Source organism: Centroberyx affinis, unplaced genomic scaffold (assembly GCF_046629955.1).
Source record: "Centroberyx affinis isolate AG114_WGS23_722 - 3 ecotype Tasmania unplaced genomic scaffold, CSIRO-AGI_Caff_v1 ptg002559l_1, whole genome shotgun sequence".
Lineage (NCBI taxonomy): Eukaryota > Metazoa > Chordata > Actinopteri > Beryciformes > Berycidae > Centroberyx > Centroberyx affinis.
Window position 1 is genome coordinate 96,546 of NW_027280769.1, and position 19,742 is coordinate 116,287.

Sequence of the window (19,742 nt, forward strand, 5' to 3'; positions counted from 1 at the left end):
TCCTTTGTGGCTGTAGAGTCATTTATGATTTATTTCCCCTCACACATACACACACGCAGGCACACTCGTCGAGGAGAACATATTGTGCTTCCGACCTCTGGGTTTTGTGGCGGTCGGGGTGGACTCAAGGACGATCACAGCTGTCTCTAACAGATTGTGTATGTGAATGTGTGTGTGTGTGTGTGTGTGCGCTCAGTTTCTCATTAATGTCATGCCGGACCATTGTGCCACAGCCTCTCCTCTCGAGATCACAGTAATCAGGATTTGAAGAGGATGCGAGAGAGACATACGCTGTTTCAACACAGAGCACTTATAGCAGCAAATGGGTACTACTGATGGTACTTCAGTTTGTTCTTGAAGATGCTAGGCTGTCAAAAAAAGTTGAAATGTTAAGATTGCTCTAACCCACCCCTCCACCTGGGAATCCTGAAGTGAAAAGTAAATCAATAGTCTTAAATGCAAAAAAACTAATTTTTGCTTTAAAATAATAGAATAGTTGTGAGAAACACTGATCAGAGCTAGCTTCTCTTGCCCACAAATGTGTGCAGTAAGTGGTAAGTTTTTGCAGGAGAAAGATGCCATGCAAATGTTGATGGGAAAGGGTCAGTGAAAGATGATCATGTTAAAATATATCAGTGCTCCAACTGGGCTTTTTAGGTCAGGTCAGCAGTGTAAAGAGACACGTGACACGTGTAGTAGATGGCAATTTTTTGTGGAATGTGTATCAATTAATCATTATTATGCCTGCTTTAATTTATCCTGAAAGCTGTGTGTAAGCAGAACCACAGCATTTGACAGAAAGAGCTTAGTCATGTTTGGGGCACCATGTCACTGCCTTTTCTCCAGATCCAAAAGCTGTTGGATGTAATTATGTTGCAAGGCCTTCCATACAGGGAGGTAATGTGGAAGGCCAACTTGGTAGCCATATCCACATCTAAATGTCTTGAATGTAAATGGACACATCCAGTATATTATTGTTAGTCATGCTAGTGCAGATTCCCTTATGTTAGATCAAGAAGTTTGATAAAAAGCAAACCAATAAACTTCTAAATTCAGACAAAACAAGATGCTGCTTCATTCCTATAGAATTTAAATGTAGATATATTGTATTGTATATTATAGTATAAATAGAGCAACATGAGAATTCTTTTCTGAGTATTTAGCCCTCACCCCCACACTTCTATATTGCCAGAAGACGATAACAGTCTTTGTACAGTGAAATGAGGTAGATAGACAGACATAGTGAGGCACTTTGTGTAATTCAGACCTGGTGAGACAGGGTTTGGGCTATTAGCAGTGCCAAAGCAAGACACATTAATCAGCATACTGTACTATACACTACATACATTCTTTTGAGGTGCTGAGTAATCAGTCTCTCCAGGGATTTGTGATTTTGCACTCATCAGATGTTTTGCAAAAATGTCTCCTTTTGGGGAAACAGTTGAAGTTTTCGCATTTACCCCATCCATCCTACACAACTACGTCTGATCAATGCAGTTCTCAAAAAAGTATAGCATTGAAACTTTGTCCTTGGCCTTGAAACTTTCATCACACTTTTGTCACAAATACAGAAAATTGCCTTGCAATAATCAAGGCAAAGAACCTGCAGGAACTCACTACACTGGCTGCAGTACATGCCATGTAGCGTTACCATTGTAAATTGCTGCAACATTATCTGGGGACAGACTGGTCTAGTGGGTCGAGGCTTGTCAGTGAGTCAGCCTTAACTACAATGATTTACATGGTGATCAGGGAGCTGGGAAACAACTCCCCCATGGTCTAGTAGCACAGACACATACACATACATACACACACTCCTCTCCTTGTGGTTTATGGCTGGGGAAGCTCCCATTAGCAACGGCTCATAAAATCTGCGACTATTAGCCTGTTAAACACTGCTCTGAGCAGGCACACACTTGTTCAGATACACACACCCTTGCACACATACATATAGTCACACACATACTTATACAGTCTCACACATGTACGCAGATGATATACACACAAATGATAATGTTTTGTCTTAAAATAGAAGGTAAACAAATAACTGGACACAATTAAAATTGATCACACACTATCAGGACAGCACAGTGATGCACAGCTTTTCCCACTAGATAGTGGCATGTTTGTGTATATGGCACCAGGACAGCATGCCCTTCTAATATTGTTGACAAATGCCCCATAGCACTAATGAAGAACACAGTTTCAAGGCACACCAAATTATTGATTGCCTGAAAATGTCACACAAAGCCTTTACAGTGCATAGTAAAGCAGAGGCATGATGATGTGAAGAAACCAGATGCCATAGACTTATGTGGGAGCATTGTTTCAAGATACCTGACCTCACTCCATGTCACTCTAGTGTGCCTTGCCACACTGCTTGGGAGTCACAGCTGTGCTCCAGTGGGAATGGGACCTCTAACCCTGGCAGTGTTAGTGCTACGCTCTACTTTGGAACGCATGTTGTCCATTCTTTTAATGGCTGTTTCTGGCTCGCTCTGGTGCTGGAGAATGTCACCAGTTCAATTAGGAATGGGATGAACTCTCTCTCTCTATGTGTGTGTGTGTGTGTGTGAGTGGGTGGTCCTGGGATTTCAAGGAGATGGATAGTAGCTCTCAAGCTGTGTTGTCCATACTACTTCAAAAAAGGTCATCTCTGCTCTGTGTGTGTGCATGTATTGGTTGGCATGCCTGGGTGTGTGGTTATCTTTGTGCAGAATATGTATGTGTGCAGTGAATAAAGGCAAATGTGTGTCTTGGAGATAAGCGGACGGAGCAGGTCTACTTTGCAGCTTGCTGAGGGCAGTCTCCTCTTGTCCGAATGGTTTATGCACCTAAAACTCCCCAGCTTACTCCTGGGATAACATCCAGTGATTAAAAGTGATCCTCATCCTTCTGATTCAGATCCTAATGTTAACCAATACCTTTTTTTTTTTCCTCACATTTAATATGATTATATTTCTGATTAAAGAGGAGAGAGACAGAGAGCAAAAGCGAGACTGAGACACAGAGAGAAAGTAAAGGAAGAGAATAAGAATAAGAATGAATAAGAGAGATCAAGACAGCGAGTAAAAAAGAGAGGCAGGGGATGAGCCACATCAAAGCTGCACTCACTTCAAACCCTGAGCGAGCAGTATTCTGGTCGATATGAATTCTTTTTTTTTTTTTTTACAACTTTATTTACATTTTCACAATACAAAATATATTCAAGTTGGAATATGGTTACATGTACATACTGACTTATCACCCCCACCCCACTCTAACAGTAACACCCACCCCCACCCACATCCTCCCATCCAGGGTCACACAAACAACCAAGGAGAAAAAAAAAATGTTACCAGCCTTGTCCTTTACATTTTTTTTTACGTAAATTAACCAGTTTATATATATGACAGCTACAGATTGTTCAGTCAAAGGATATAGTTTCAAAATAACTAATAAAAGGAGACCAGGTTTCATCAAACTTTTGGTGTGATCCACGTACAGTATATCTGACCTTCTCTAATTTCAACATTGACATCACCTCCTGAATCCACTGCATAAAGGATGGTGGCTTTTTGGCCTTCCAATTAAACAAAATAAGTCGACGGGCCAGCAGAGAGGCAAATGCAATTGCATTTCTTTGGTGACCAAGGAGGCCCACCTCTGACTGGACTATCCCAAAAATGGCAGTAAGGGGGTTAGGATTCAGTGTTGTATTGCGTAGAAATGAAAAACATTCAAAGATTGATGACCAGAAGCTGCTTAGAGATTGGCAGGACCAGAACATATGCCCTAGAGAGACCGGGGTATGATGGCACCTAGGACATTCTGGGCAGACAGATGGATATATTTTGGACAATTTATCATCGGAAAAATGCAGGCGATGAAATATTTTAAATTATATCAGATTGAGTCTTACACAGAAAGATGAATAGTGAATCTGTGAAATAATAGAGTCCCACAGTTCATCTGAGATTCCCTCTCCTACGTCTGATTCCCAAGCAGCCTTGGTGTTGTCCCATGTAGGGGAATATATATTCTGTATCACATTGTACACTTTGGAAATTAATCCCTTGTTGTATGGATTAAGATTAAGAATGTGGTGTGTCGGGTCTTTCTGGGGGGGATTGGGGTAGGACAAAAAATATTTGGAGGCGAAGCTGCGAATATGAATTGATGTAATATCACACAAAATAATTAGAATTTAATACAAAGCAGAAGTTGCATTGTTGCCAGCCATATGGTAAGCGCTAAGAAATGAATCTAAAACAATGTATTAGGACAAGCATTGTAATGCATTATGAATCTGGTATGACTGTTATGAGGTTATTAGTTATACATTTTCCCCAGAGAGTATTTGCAGTGTATACTGTAGCAAATTATATTATGCTTTCATATAATACTCTATAATGATTATAATGTACTCATAATATGATTCTGCTTGTAAAAGGTTACCCCGTTATCTCTTCCCTAGTTAGCCACTTCATTCCCCTATCTTTTCACTTTGACATTTAAATGAGATTAGTTTATACTTATATTTCTCAGAAATTTGTTTTGCATCACAAACTGCCTTCTATTTAACAAATAGGCACATAAACAAATAACACCCATTGAAATACTGTGGCACATAAAAAGACAGATGTAGACAGTTGCAGTACAATTTAATAGATGGTTTCTTATGAATGCACATAAACACAGGGAGGGACCCATCTGGGTTGAACTAACCCCACAGTGCCAGTCCCAAATGCTTCAGTTGCACCTGCTCCCCTCTCTCAATCATCTCTTTACTTCTCTTCTCACCTTTTGAATTCATCTTGTCCTCCCACAACCATTTTTGTGCTGCTTTTTCTGCTCTAATCTTCTGCACTCTTCCCATGCTCCTCTTCTCCTGTCCTCCATTCTCTTCTGTCTTGGCTCCTTTGGCATGCCTCTCCTATTTTCTGTCCTCTACTCTCCTCTCCACTGTCCTACCTCATCCTCTACCCGCCTGATCTCCTCCCTCCTTTTTTTATTCTCTTCATACCTCCCAGAGAGTAAGAAGGGGCAAGTGAGGAAGACTGAAGAAAGAGAGGGGATGACATCAATTCCCAGGGCCAGAATGTCTGATTGAATTAGGACAGGTGGAGAGGTTATGGGGGTGGTCAGATGAATTTCTGATCATTTTGTGTGTGTGTGTGTGTGTGTGTGCATGCCAGGGTCAGTGTCATTAGATGGGGGCTGTCATATTGATTTCTCTCCCATATAAAAGATACATGTCCTGTCCACATGATAGCAACACACACATGCACACACAAACACACACATGTGCACACAGAGCAATGAAAGTGTCTTTTTGGCACTTGTAGGAGTTCAGTTGGGCAGTGAGTGGTGGGGTTTGGCTGTCTGAGTGTGTTAGTGTTTAATTAAGTGTTTGGCTGTGGGTGCACATGCAAGCATGTATGTGGGTGTGTGTGTATACTGTATGTGCGTTTGCGTTTGTTTGGTTGTGAAATTTTGTGTGTGGTGGAGAAAAATTAGTCCCCAGTGGGAGAGCAGGTCTTGGTTTGATTGATTAAATCTCAATGAGTTGTTGAATACCTCTCTCCAGTGGTGCCCTTGCCGTAAACACATAAAGAGGGGGAAAGTATGGGTGTAACTCCATGTATATACGAGTCTATATGTGCGGGTTTCAAGTCAATCTTGATGGGAATTTGATATGATATTCTATGATATTCTGTCCATTTATCTCTAACTCCCCCTTTTTCTCATTCTCTTTCTCCCTCTCTCTCTCTCTGTCAGAGGTCCTTCCGTTCCTTTGGTAACGATGACCGCCACGTCATGGCGAAACACTCCACCATCTACCCCTCCTCACATGACCTGGAGGCTGTCCAATCGCTGGTGTCCACCGTAGAGTGCGCCCTCAAACACGTCTCTGAGTGGCTCGATCAGAGCAGCAGCGACGTCCACACCCAGGCCGACAGCCAACCGGCAGACAGCACAGAGGACGACGACCCAGGCGATGACCCCAGTGATGAAGCTGAGGATTCTAATGACAGCTGCAGGTGGGCTAGTACTGATGCATCATGGGAGATGTAGGCTGAGGCCTGTGTATATATATTTTTAAAGGATCCGGTACTAAAACACGACGGCCTTCAGAATTGTCCACAATGAAACGTTCACAGGTTTTATGTTTGTTTTTTCAAAAAGGAGAGTGTGCAGTCCATTCACCTGCAGTGTGTTTTTTATTTGTTCAGACAGTTGGAAAGCAGAGCAGCAGGCAGAGTAGGAGAGACACAGGAGATAAAGTTCTACAAGGATTTAATCCCAGGCCAGCAGGGGCACGTGTGGCCCCAGAGGCAATGAACTTACCCACTATACTATCTTTGGGCGTGGTCACCTGTGGTGTTTGATCTGACTGGGGAGAATGGATAGTGTTATTTTGATGCTTTGCTTGGTGGAAGAGATAATGACATCAAGCAGGTTACTATCTTTATGAATCTTTCCATTAAGGGTTAACTACCGTGCACACATAGTAACCTGTGCATTTTGCATTATGTAAAGTATAAGATACAGCGAGCCTCCGCTGCACGTCAGGGCCTTGAATCACCCTGTCCAGACTTATTTTGCACTAATGACCGATGTCTTGTACATTATCCTGTTACATCCTATTACATGGCTGCTTACCAAAGACACTAATCATTTTACATTAAATATTAATTAAAAATGATTTTAATACAAGCTACAGTAATTTACAAGCTCACACAAAAACACAGTCCAGTAACCAAGGAGTAATGTTTTTTTGGCACAAGGTGTTCATTTGTATAGAAACCAACAAAATTGACCGGACGTCTTGACTGCCCAGTGATATGATTACATGTGAAACAAAATTGGAATCACGATTGAGTATTCAACAAAGCCGTGTAATAATGTATCTATCCCTTGTTGTTTAATCCTGTATAGAAAAGGGTTGAATGTGCATTTGTCATGTTTTTGTTTTGTTTTTTAAATCCATGCCTCAACAAGGTAATTTTCCTGTTAGACATATGGTATACAGTATTTTGTTCACTGTAACCTTTGAGAAACTGATTTCATGGCAAAAAAGGAACTAGTATCATTTGAAAATGTGAACTTTTGAATTGTCACTAGGAAGAAGAGACTTGAAAAATTCCATACAAATCTCAGATTCGTATCTGTAAAGGAAAGTGCCTATTTCCTCACAATTAGAAAGCATACAGTATAAGTGCTAAAACATCTCGCCATTTGATTTGGAAGATTTGGAAGACATGATGTGAACGGTTGCTGTCTTTTTATTTTTCTGTGACACAGGGAGTCCAGCAGTGGCGGAGTGCTGTGTGGAGTGATGAGGATCGGCCTGGTGGCAAAAGGCCTCCTGATCAAAGGCGACATGGACTTGGAGCTGGTGCTGATGTGTAGAGACAAACCCACACAGACTCTGCTGGACACTGTCTGTCAAAATCTGCCTACACAGATACAGGTTAGACACTGCCGCACAGATGCACACACTCACACAAACACACACAAACACAGATGTAAGCACACAGACACGCATAGGCTGCTTCTCTCTGTCTCTCAGACACACACAGACACACACTTGCAGCTTAGTTTTGGTTCAAACCATCAATGAAAGCATAGTCTGTCTATTTTAATCCAAGAAAATGCATTTTTGAAATCATAATCCCCTCTACTTTCAGAAATGGACTTTTTTGGATAAGCCGCAATTTATTATAAATACTCCTATGAAATTTGTGTTAAGTGTGTGTGAATACAATTGCCAACTCTCATTGCTCTGTGGTGTGTGTGTGTGTGTGTGTGTGTGTGTGTGTGTGTGTGTGTACAGAGAAGACAGAGTGAGTGTGGTCATAGGCAGGCAAGTGGTAGCAATATATTCAAGTGGAAGGTTGAGAGGTGTTACATTTATGAGTCGGGTAATTAATAGACTCCTCGCTACCTCCATGTCAGATTTCCTTATTAACAAGCTATGGCACAGGACTGGAACACACCACAGATACATATATACACAGAGTAACACACACACACACACACACACACACACACACACACACACACACACACACACACACAAACTTTGGCTCTTATTTCTTATCTTTTTACATCTGTTTGGGTGCTGTGGCTTTGAGCCTTGCACTCCTTACCAGTGTTTGCTTGTAATGTTGGTGTTCTAGCAATTTAACCTTATTCTGCCCTTTTCACTCATTCTGAGTTGCTCTGGATAAGAGTGGCAGGTAAATGGCTTATATGATGGTAGGCAGGTAAACTTTTGCATCCACTAAAAATCAATTGTTCGGAAGGGAAAAGAATTTTGTAATAACTACTGACAAGGTGAAGTCTCCCCTTCCTGCTCTGCTAGTGCAGAAATTATTCAACCCATTATAGCCAGGAGGGAATAAAGTCTGCTCCTTTACCTCTTCTCCTCTCATTCCCTTTAGCAGTTAAGTGGTGTGTGAGAGAAAGGGAGAGACAGAGTGTGTGTGTGAATGTTTTCTGAGCATGTGAATTTGTGTCTGAATGTGTGTATGAGTGTGTGGGTGGGGGGGTAATCTCATGTCTCGGCCCAGTGGCCAGAGATCCTGATTTTCTCATCAGAGCCAAATGGAATGTAGATGGGCCCTCTGCGACTCACTGCTCACTTAAGCAGTGTCGGAAACACTCACACACACACACACACACACACACACACACACACACACACACACACACAGTCCACTTAACTGGCGTGAGGAACAAGAGAAGAAGCAGCAGGTACAGCAGAAACAACCACGCACATGCATACACTTGTAAAACATCACACTTGAACACAAGTTGCTTCCTTAGAGCCAGTCTGTTTCTTCCATTGAGAAATTCTGAATTGGCTCATAAGATTAGTCTTCTGTTGTCTGACTTTAGGTAGTTTCTATTTGCACAACATACTGCATGACTACTGTTTTTTTTGTTTTTGTCCTCCTGTTCATTAATATTTGCAGGTGGTCGTGACTTTGTATGCCTTTGTGTGTCGGGTCGGTGTGTTGATGTGTGTGCATTTGCCGACGTGGCTGTATCTGGGTGGGTGTGCCTGTGTGTTCCTGTGGCATAACGTGTGTGTGTGTGTATGTGTTGTGTGTATGTGTTGTGTGTGTGCATGTTTGTGCTCGCATGCATGTGTGCAGCTAAAATCAATTGTGGTATCTGCGTGCGCTGACACTCTTGAATTCATTAGTGCGTCTTAATCCGGGGCTCAGAGGTCAGCAGTAATTGATTCCTGCAGAATGGGGCTGAATGAACCCAGCCAGGCATGCAAACACACACACACACACACACACACCGTCTCACAAAATGGATATGCGATACAATGATACGCATTTTGTATACAATAACAGACAAGATAGATCATAGATAGACATGGATACGGACATACACAAACTCTTTCACAAATGGATGTGTGAGACGCTATAGGACACTATAAAGGTAGACACACACACACACACACACACAGACACACACACACAAATAGATCATTACAACGTGTCTAAAATTCATATGGGGGATTAGAGCTTGTATCAGCTTTTAGCTTTCACATCAAATGATATTTTTTTCAATCAGCCCCTGCTTATCTTTTTCTTCTTCATCGACTCCATCCCCCTTTGGTCCTCATAATCTGTTTCCAAAATGCATTATGTGTGTACGATAATATGACTGTCACTATCTGTTGGGTTTGCATTACAGTACCTAATTACCCTCCCTTTTAAAATATTAAATTTGTCTCTGGCCTGTGAGAGATGTTAGAAATGACACCCGCTGATTTCTGTAGAGGGGTCCAGGCAGAAGCATGTCCTGGCATCATTAGAGGAGGGGGATCAATTCTTCTCTCAGTTGAAAGTGGAGAAGCCTTCCTGCATTGATCTTGATCTTCACAACTCGTAATATTATGTCTTTGGCAGCTTCACTTTTTAGGTCACTGTGTCCTAGCAAGAAATTCACTGTCCCTTTATTCAGTTGCCCATCATCCTGCATATGATGAATATAAATATTATAGTGGGGAGCCACAGACACATTAGGAATAATTGCGCACATTTTGCATGAATCAATGTTGTCGCTCATTACGATATGAAGGGGAGAATGGATAAACAAAGTAGAGGTGGTGTTTCTTAGTTGAGGATACTTTTCCCTTTCCAAAAAAAAAGTTGTTATAGCTCAGTTTAATCTTGTGGAATATTTCTCCCAGATTAGCCCTAGTTTTAAATAACAGAAGACATCTGCAACAGAAAGCATTATCTATCCATTTTTCCCACGCACACTCATGTAGCAATGTCCGGAAATAGCAGCAGAATAAGATATTTTGCTTCTTCTCCATCTGTTCTCTTCATCATGTTGTGACCTTGCCCTCTGACCATACAGTTATGTCTGTTTGACACATGGCAGAAGCTGACGGAAGAGAAATATGAGGTGACGAGCTCCCTGCCCGAGGCGGCCATCTTGGTGCAAACTGCGACAGAGCCCAAACTCACACTGAAGATCACTCTCACCTCACCAGCCATGAGGGAAGAGGAGGAGGAAGAGGAGGAGGAGGAGGAGGAAGAGGAGGAGGAGGAAGAAGAGGAGGTGGAGCAGGAGGTGGAGCAGGAGGTGGACCAGGAGGAGGATGGGCGAGGTAGGAACACAGAGATAGGAAGACACACACACACTGTGAAGTTTATTCTCTGTCTCTCAGTCCCCACCTCAACACACACACACCTTAAGCAATACTTTAGGATTGACTATTTTATGTGTCTATTTTTACTCGTGCCTATCTCTTTTCATTCTGACCCTATGAGCTGGGTACTCTTCATGTAAATGTAATAGGGATCTCTCACTATATTTAATATATTCAATTTGATATCATTTCTCAATTCATGTTTCTTCTCAAACTTACAATTTTTGTGAGTTGAATTTTACATCTTGTATGTCGTAGAATCAGAATCACTTTTATTCGGCACGTATAACGGGTGCACATGAGTTTGACCTGGTTAATTGGTGCTGACACATTACAAGACAGTTACAAGACGCAAACCAGAGCTGAAACAAAACTGCTTTAACGGTCAGCATTGCCAGCAAGGTAGAGGATGTGTGACGCTGGGTCTGGTAACAATCTTACCTCCCCATCCCCCTGTTTCCATGGGTGGCAGTCAGTCCCAGAGCGAGGTAGGGACTGGTTATAATTGGTTGTGGGAGGTGGGAGGGAGAAGCGAGGCCAGCAGGCCAGAGAAATCAATAACCGAGCACTAGCAAGCTGCCCATCCATCCTGTGGCTCCTGTCCAACGAGACACTCAGGTCTGAGAGAGAGATGAGAGATAGCGTGGAGGTTAGCCGTACATCATGCCACGCGCCACGGCAAGATGGAGAACACTGCTCGTATTTTCTCACACACACGCACACACACACACACCAACAAGAGCACGCACACACGCGCACACTCACACTCAGTAGCAAGGAGAAATGCATGCGCACACACACAGAGTCATATTTTGTCCCTGACAGGTCAAGGTACCTGTCCCAGAGACAAACAACCTCATATCTCACACAGGTTTCTAATTGGTCAGAATCCATCAACCACCAATGAGGATGGAGGGAGGCATAACAGTCTGTCTGGTGTGGTGGACACATCTTAAACAGCAGGATAACTATTATCTGCAAGGTCTAATACCTTTACACATCAACACATGCATGAACACACACACACACACACCCACACACACACACACACACACACACACAGGCACACACACACACACACACACACCAATGGGGCTGTCTGACTGTCAACACCATGTCATCTCAATTAGCCCCTATTAAAACTATGGCATTTAACCACAATTTTGCACTGGCCTGGTCAGAAAATTACTAGCAGTGCATTAGAGAGCCAGTAAAATGTCACTGACAGACACACACACACACACACAAACTGTTGTGTGTGTGTGCACACAGACACGCTCACACAACAACAACAGCAACAACAACCATGCACACACACACACATGCTCAGAATAAAAAAATAAAACAATCCATTCTAGCTCAGCAGTGCCTCATGTAGGCAATTAATGCAGAATGATTCCAATAAGCGCTGGCTGCTTGACTGCTAATGGATGAATCAATACTGCCTTCTTATTTGATGTCAGCTAATCAATTTATTGATTTAATATTGTGCTTGGTAATTTTATCCCTAATCAGTCACAGTATGAAAAGGCTACTGGGTTTTATTTTTGAATATTGAAATTCTCAGCACACAAGTTTTGTGCTTGTGTGTGTATGTGTGTGTGTGTGTGTGTGTGTGTGTGTGTGTGTGTGTGTGTGTGTGTGTGTGTGTGTGTGTGTGTGTGTGTGTGTGTGTGTGTGTGTGTGTGTGTGTGTGTGTGTGTCTGAATATATGTGTGGTTGGTGTGTGTGTGTGTGGCCTTTCAGCTCAGACGCAGCCTGCTACTTGACTGGTCAGAGATAGAGGGAGGAGGTTGTGACAGTAAATTAGAGGAAACACGGAGATAAATAGCAATGGGAATTTTTTAAATGAGAAAGAGAGAGAGGGGGCAAAGACGGTGTCAGAGAGACAGAAGGAGATAATGAAAAAAGAACGATGCTGAGTGAGAGAAGGGCCACAGAGGGACGGAGAGAAAAAGAAAGAGAGAAGAGTGGGAGGACAAGGTAAAAGAGAAAGACTGTAATAATCCACTAGAAGTGCAGCTGGGACCACTCTGACAGACCATGAGATACACCATTATAAATCACAGACACACACACACACACAGCAGTATATATTAGACAGAGGAAGACTTATACTGTCATAATGGCCAGATGAGTTCAGAGATAAGGCAAGATAAATGTTCCTTGTGCTACTATATGGATACACATTAGGCACATTTGACATTTCCACTTAATACCTCTTGAGGGAGGGAGTTTGTCTTTATGAGAAAGCGATGAGGAAGAATATTTACCTAGTTGTGTTTTCATAGAGACCCAGAGGCGTCTTTAGTGTGTTTTATTTCACTTCCAGGAGGTCCCACACATAATATACCCTCTCTGGATGCCCCATGTAACCGCACTCAGATCATTCATATACAGCTGCGCTTGATTCAGCTCACCTTGCACACCATGGAGTTTGTGCCTATGATCGGACAAAGCAATGGGTCAGAGTGTAGTAACTCCACCAACCTGGTGTGTTGGGCAGCATAAATCAAACGCTTATGTATACACATAAGAATGCTCTCCTCTTTTACCAACCACGATGCTCTGACTGAACCCTGCCTTGAACCCTCCTATGTTGTGTTTGTCTCAGACTGGGTCAAACTATCTTAGATTTTCTTTCTTTTCAGTTCTACTTTAGGAGCGCTTGATTCTGTATTTGCTCAGACAGGCACTTGGCAGGATGTTGAATTACTTTCTCTGCTCCATTTCTCTACGAGCCTGTGAAATCAAGTGCACCTTAAGTAATCCCAAAGAAAAACAAACTCCTATTTTGACTCCTGCCTGGTGCAGACTGGATCAAAATAAATCAAATCCTCTTCAAATACATAAGGAGAGCTTGATTTAACTCGTTGGGCACAATGAAATGAGTGGAAACCTCTCAAAAATACCCACCCTCCCCATATGTTGTGCCAGACCAGATGAATCAAACACTCCTTAAGTATTTGCTTGGTGTATGTCTGGGGGGGCTCTCCATCCCACAAAGTTGTCCCCTCCCTTGTGACCCCAATCGCTCTCCCTTTCACAGATTTGTCAGTGACTGGATGGATGTAAACTACTGAATCACTGGTGAAGAGAGTGTGTAATTTTCAACACACCGATGTGTCTAGTTACGGACAGCGCATCATGTATTACTTTGTGTTAACTCATGTCAACATGTGTTGCGATTAACACACATGTTAGACACATAGCAGTGTTGAAAATGGCACATCTTTTTTAAGAGTGAAGGAGTCTATATGACCATTCATCACAGATCTGTGAATTGTAGAGAGCGAGCGCTCTCTACAAGGAGAGGAACAACTTTATGGCATGAAAAGCACCTTGTATGTACCAAATATCCGTGCATGTGTGTATGTATGTGTGCATTCACACACTAATTCTTGTGTGTTTGCGTACATTCACACACACAAAATTCAAACACACACACTCCCAACAGATGTGTGTGTGTTTTACGTTCTCTATATTGGGTTGTTATTGTTTTGTGGCAGTGTTGGGTGCTGCTGCGCAGAGAGTGGAGGCTGAGGAGGAGGAGGAGGAGGGGGAGGTGCTGGATAGACACAGATGTCTGTTGGCCCTGGCAGCGCTGCGACACGCCAAGTGGTTCCAGGTCGGCGCCCACTCACTTCCTGTCTTCCTGCCCGATGCTCATTGTAGCCTGACGATTCGCCTGAATGAATACACTCACTGTCAGCTAATGTTGTAGTGGCTATTACGCCCACTCTATTTCTACTAATTAGGAATAGATAAATGTGGGAGAATACGATACATTTCTATTAATAGAAAACTGTAGAATTTTGGAATTTTAAAACAAATTGCAAATTCTCTGATAGCAAAACTTCTATTTGGAGGGTGTTGTTTTGTAAGATCATGAACAAAAATGCCCAAATATTATTAACGCTAATGGAATTGAAAACACTTAAACACTTTAAAATCCATCCCCATGTGTGTTTTTTACAATATATTATATTGCTGTCCACATGCTGCACATGCATTGGAGAAAGATTCATGGAAGAAGTATCGTAAGGCTACAAAAGCAATGGTTGATACTTGTTTTTCTTTTTGGCTATTATGTGAACCTGCCTGCTATGTATGTCGATGCTTCCCTTGGATCGCCCTCCCCTCCCCTTCCCTTCCCCATCTGTCTCCCCACCCTTCCCTTACTGACAAAATTTATTGCTCAGCATTGGATTGAAGTTCAGAATGTAGTTATTTTTGATAGCAGAGAGAGACTCAAAACAAAGAAGGCAAGAAAGTAAGAAGAATAAATTTAGAAAAACATTTGCTGTTAGGTTGACTTTATTCGAGAAGTTTAGAGTCTCATCCATATCTCAGAATATTCAGTCTGTCTCGGGAGCTAGGGCAAAGTTATAGACGGATTCAGACCATCACTTAATTATGACTGTGGCTTTGTGGTGCAGGCAGTAATCTATATGTGTTTACACAAATACCACTCCTGCTGCACTCACGTGTTCCCTTCCTCCCTCTTTCTGTCTGTCTTGATCTCTTTTCTTGCGTCCCTCTCTCTTTTCCCCCCTCTCCATCTCTCCATCTCTCTCAGGCACGAGTGAACGGGCTCAAGTCCTGCGTTATAGTTCTCAGGATCCTTAGAGACATGTGCAATAGACACTCTGTCTGGGAACCTCTCAAGGGATGGGTGAGTCTTTCGCTCTGTTCCTGTCTGTTTGTCCACATGTATGTTTGAATGTCATTCCCATTATGCAGTAGGCAAGGCAATTTTATTTAGAACATTTAGACCACAAAGGCAATTCAAATTGTGCTTTACACAAGGTATATAAGGCATTCGATAAAAAATACAGGATGAGATAAATAAAAAAAACAAATAAAAAGACATAAAGTGTATAAGAAGAAAGAATAAATAAATAATTAATGCATAAAAAGACAATAATATAATATCACAATATCATGCAATGTATCATTTGGACATAGTAAATAGTAAAGATGATCAGCTGCTGTAAATTACCTGTGTGTGTGTGTGTGTGTGTGTGTGTGTGTGTGTGTGTGTGTGTGTGTGTGTGTGCAGCCCTTAGAGCTAATCTGTGAGAAAGCCATCGCCACCTGCAACAGACCACTTGGGGCAGGAGAGGCTCTGCGCCGAGTCATGGAGTGTCTGGCATCAGGCATCCTGCTGCCAGGTGAGGAGGGACAGATGGATGCATGAACGCACAGTTGGAAACATTAGAAGCATCAGGAGAGGAGTACAAGTGTGCTTCATTCCACGTCTTGGTGTGCTTTACTTCAGGCGCTGGGGGGTGCAAAATTGGGTAGATGGACAGGTATAATGTGGCTCCATTATCATTATTATACCAGAGCATTTTAAATGGTGGGAGCTGAAGGGTTACTTGCCAAAATGCAGCATGTCTCTGTGGGAAAAAAATAAAAAAACATTTGCTGCTTAATATTTCTAAAATAGAACTGATCAAATCATCTAAATCCTTACCTTTTGTAGGTAAAGGAACTGATCTGGCTAATAAGTTCACAGAAAATCATGTGTTTGTACTTACGGTATATGCCAGCAATAATTTTGTAAAAAAAACAGTGTCACTTCTTAAAATAATGGTAATTCCAAAAATTTTGGAATGAAACTGTTCTATGGTGTGTTTGCATGAAGCAGAGGTTCTGTAATAATAATATTTTACACATTTAGTTTAGATCTAGAAGCATTACTACATTTGGCAAGTGTAGTCCTTCCAGAATCTATCCTGTGACCCATTTAGGGTCCCCACCCTTAGTTTAGAAATAGGTTAAAAGGAAGAAGAGCCATTTACATGAATATTTTACAACATGAAATTCAAAAATGTATCAGAGGTATTTTTTTTCCTCAGATGAAAGACTCCAGTTTAATCTAGAAGGAAAATGTCTGCCACACTGACCTGAGAATATATATTCACCTCTAGTATTAAGATTTTAAATTTAAGACAAAAGAGAATGACAGTAAAAAGATGCAAGATCTATTTAATTTGAGCTTGTGAGTTTTATACCATTAGATACATTGAATGAATTGCCTTATTTGAACAGCACACAGCTGATTTGAACAGTTAGATTGCTGTCATTGTAGCAGTGCTGGTGACGTTCATTTGTCAATGAGCAGTGAAGCCCAGCTGAGCCGAGCTGCAGCAGCGGTGTCACTAAGTGAAGTGACAACTGACTGTGAGTGTCGTCTTCTGTCCTCCACCCAGGGGGTCCAGGTTTACACGACCCATGTGAGAAGGAGCCAACAAACACACTAGCCGACATGACCGACCAGCAGGCTGAGGCCATTACCTACAGTGCACAGGTACACACACACACACACACACAAACACACACACGTCAACTTAAAGACACTGCTGTTATCGCCCGCCTGTACAGGCCCTGGGCTGTCTGTGTGTGAGAATCAGCTCACAACAAACACATTACCAGAGAGATAGACCCCATCACCACCCCACCCCCCAGTCTACGTGCGCATGTTCACACACACACACACACACACGCAAACACCTCCAGAAACAACTGCATGGTGCTGCATCTTAATGATTGGTGTGGGAAACTATTGCCATTGCGAGCCATAAATCCATCTCTGATACCCTGAGGATGGTGTTTGGGTGTGTGTGCGTGCGTGTGTGCGTGTGTGTGCTGTCATGTCCTTCCGTGCAAACACACTCGACTGAGCAGGGCAGCCTCTGAGCCGCATGGCTTAGTGAATCCTGCCGTCCATTTCCTTTGAAGGCAGCCTGAACGAGGCTGGAATGTCAATGGGGATAATTGTATTAGAGCAGATACAAGAGCAGATAGGAGAGAGAGAGCAGTTCTGTCAATGAGCTACACCAAGCCTTATGAATATCTGAGAGACTCTGCCTCCCTAATGTATTTATATTAGCACACTGATTGTAGCACACACACTGGTTATCTTTCTGTGCGTTTGCTTTGTGTAAATCTAGAATGATGAATTGACATAAATATAAATATATATATATATATATATATATATAGACATATATACAGTACTGTGCAAAAGTCTTAGGCATATGTCAAAGATATCCATAAAGCGAAGATGCTTTCAAAACTAATGAAATGAAAAGTTTCTGAATATCAAAAATTTACAATAAACAGCAGTCTACTGACACACTAATGCAGAAAACAAATAAACATCTCAGACTTCTAAGAAATTTATATGAAAAATCTAGGGTGCCTAAGACTTTTGCACAGTACTGTATATATTTGATTTGGTTCAGTATTTCTGCTGATGTTATTGATATTTAGATGGATAACAAATGCAAAAAACAAACAAAAGCAGCACCACTTTAAGGACAAATAGGAAAATGTGCATCTGTGTCAGGAGAAGACATTTTAGTAGTTGTGAAGTTGGTCTGGGCATTCCCATTAAAGCTGTGACTCTAAATCAGGCCACAGACACTTGTAGTTTTATGAAGTTCCTTATTTACCCTGTGTGCTGAACCTTGAATAATCTGGTTTAGCTTCCTGTCTCTGTCACAGTTTCTGAACCAGAGTGTGCATGCGACAGCTTTGGCTATCCTGCATCAGTGCTGCAGCAGTCACGGCATCCTGTTCTGTTTCAAATTCTTAAACAGCAGAGAACAGAATGATATTTTTTGAAGAATTTCTCCTCATGAAGGAAGATACAGTACAGCAAGATTGCTGTAAAAACGCAGCCTCTATGACTGCACATCTATAGTAATCTTCTATCTCAACCTGCATAACTAACAGCTAAAGCAAACTGCAAAATCACATTACAGAGACAGAATGCAAACGGTCCGCTTGTGTTTGTATTGCCTTGTGTTATGGCTGCCATTTTTAAGTGACTCTGGATCAACTGGAGAGCAAAATGTTTGTTTATATTTACATCTAAAAGTTTAAGAATGACAAATGTTTTTAATTATGTTTATGTGTATACGGTATGAACTTAGCTGTCCAACTTTTCTCTCTGCTTCTGTGTGTGTGTGTGTGTGTGTGTGTGTGTGTGTGTGTGGTTGTGTGTGTGTGTTCAACAGCATGCTCTGAGACTCATGGCATTTGGACAGATCTACAAGGTGTTGGAGATGGAGCCTCTTCCCTCAAATAAACCCTCGCAGAAATACCCTTGGTCTGATAAAGAAGGTGTATACCTGTCTACCTGCCTGTCTGCTCTGGCTTTCTACATGTCTATTTGCCTGTCTCCCTGTCATTCTGTCGACATACCTTGGTCTTTGTCTCTCTCTCTCTCTGCTCTCTGTCTGTCAGTCTGTCTCTATGTATGTCTGTCTTCCCGTCTGTCCGCCTGTCTGTCTGTCTGTCTGCTCAGGCTTTCAGTGTGTATGTATGTATGCATGTCTCACTGTCTACCTTCATGCCCATCTGTCTTGTTCTCTGTCGCTCTGTCTCCTGGTTTCTCTGTCTGTTTATCTGTCTGTCTGAATGCTAACTTGTTGGTCTATCTGCCTGTCTGCAGTATATGTCTTCCTGGCTGTTTGACTGTTTGTTGGTCTGCCTGTCTGTGGTTCTGTCTGTGTTTTGTCTTTCTGTTTGTCTGTCTGTCTTCTTAGTCTTTCTATCTTTGTGCCTGGTTTGACTGTCTTGACATGGCCTCTTTCCTTCTCCCTGTTTTTCTGGCATTTTGGTTTGAGAAGGTGCATTGCCTTTGTATATGTGCATTTAAACAGCTGTTTACAACAGGTATTGATTGATTATTAACTCTCTGTGTCTCTCTCTCTGTCTCTCCAGGCTCAGGTCTGAAGAGGCCATACGAGGACGGAGCGATGGACGACAAAGACCTCATTAAGAAGATGAAGAGGAACCTGAGAAAAGGTAGGAGAAGGCGAGAAGGAACGAGAAGAATGGTGAAATATCAGGGGGGAAAACTGGAAAAAAGGAAAGAAAGTAAAAGATGAAGGACTAAAGAGAGTAGGGATAGGAATAAAGGGTTTATTGTGAAGGCTCCTGTCAATGTTGGAGGAGATTTTTCAATGATTTAGACAAATTTTAAATGTTTTTTTTTCCCACTTTATTCAAGCCGCTGAAACAAAGCCATACAATACTCTCTGAAGGAGTTAGTCAT

General features: G+C 42.0%; 1 protein-coding gene across 1 annotated transcript in view; it reads left to right on the top strand.

The window, feature by feature from the left end:
* Positions 1-19,742, top strand: part of strbp (spermatid perinuclear RNA binding protein) — a 101,821-nt gene that overhangs the window by 69,603 nt on the left and 12,476 nt on the right. Inside the window, exons 4-12 of the mRNA XM_071534490.1 lie at positions 5,761-6,023; positions 7,288-7,456; positions 10,399-10,627; positions 14,179-14,297; positions 15,249-15,344; positions 15,732-15,843; positions 16,888-16,985; positions 18,700-18,805; positions 19,409-19,492. Coding sequence (XP_071390591.1) covers positions 5,761-6,023; positions 7,288-7,456; positions 10,399-10,627; positions 14,179-14,297; positions 15,249-15,344; positions 15,732-15,843; positions 16,888-16,985; positions 18,700-18,805; positions 19,409-19,492 — 1,276 coding nt within the window. The remainder of the gene's footprint in view (positions 1-5,760; positions 6,024-7,287; positions 7,457-10,398; positions 10,628-14,178; positions 14,298-15,248; positions 15,345-15,731; positions 15,844-16,887; positions 16,986-18,699; positions 18,806-19,408; positions 19,493-19,742) is intronic.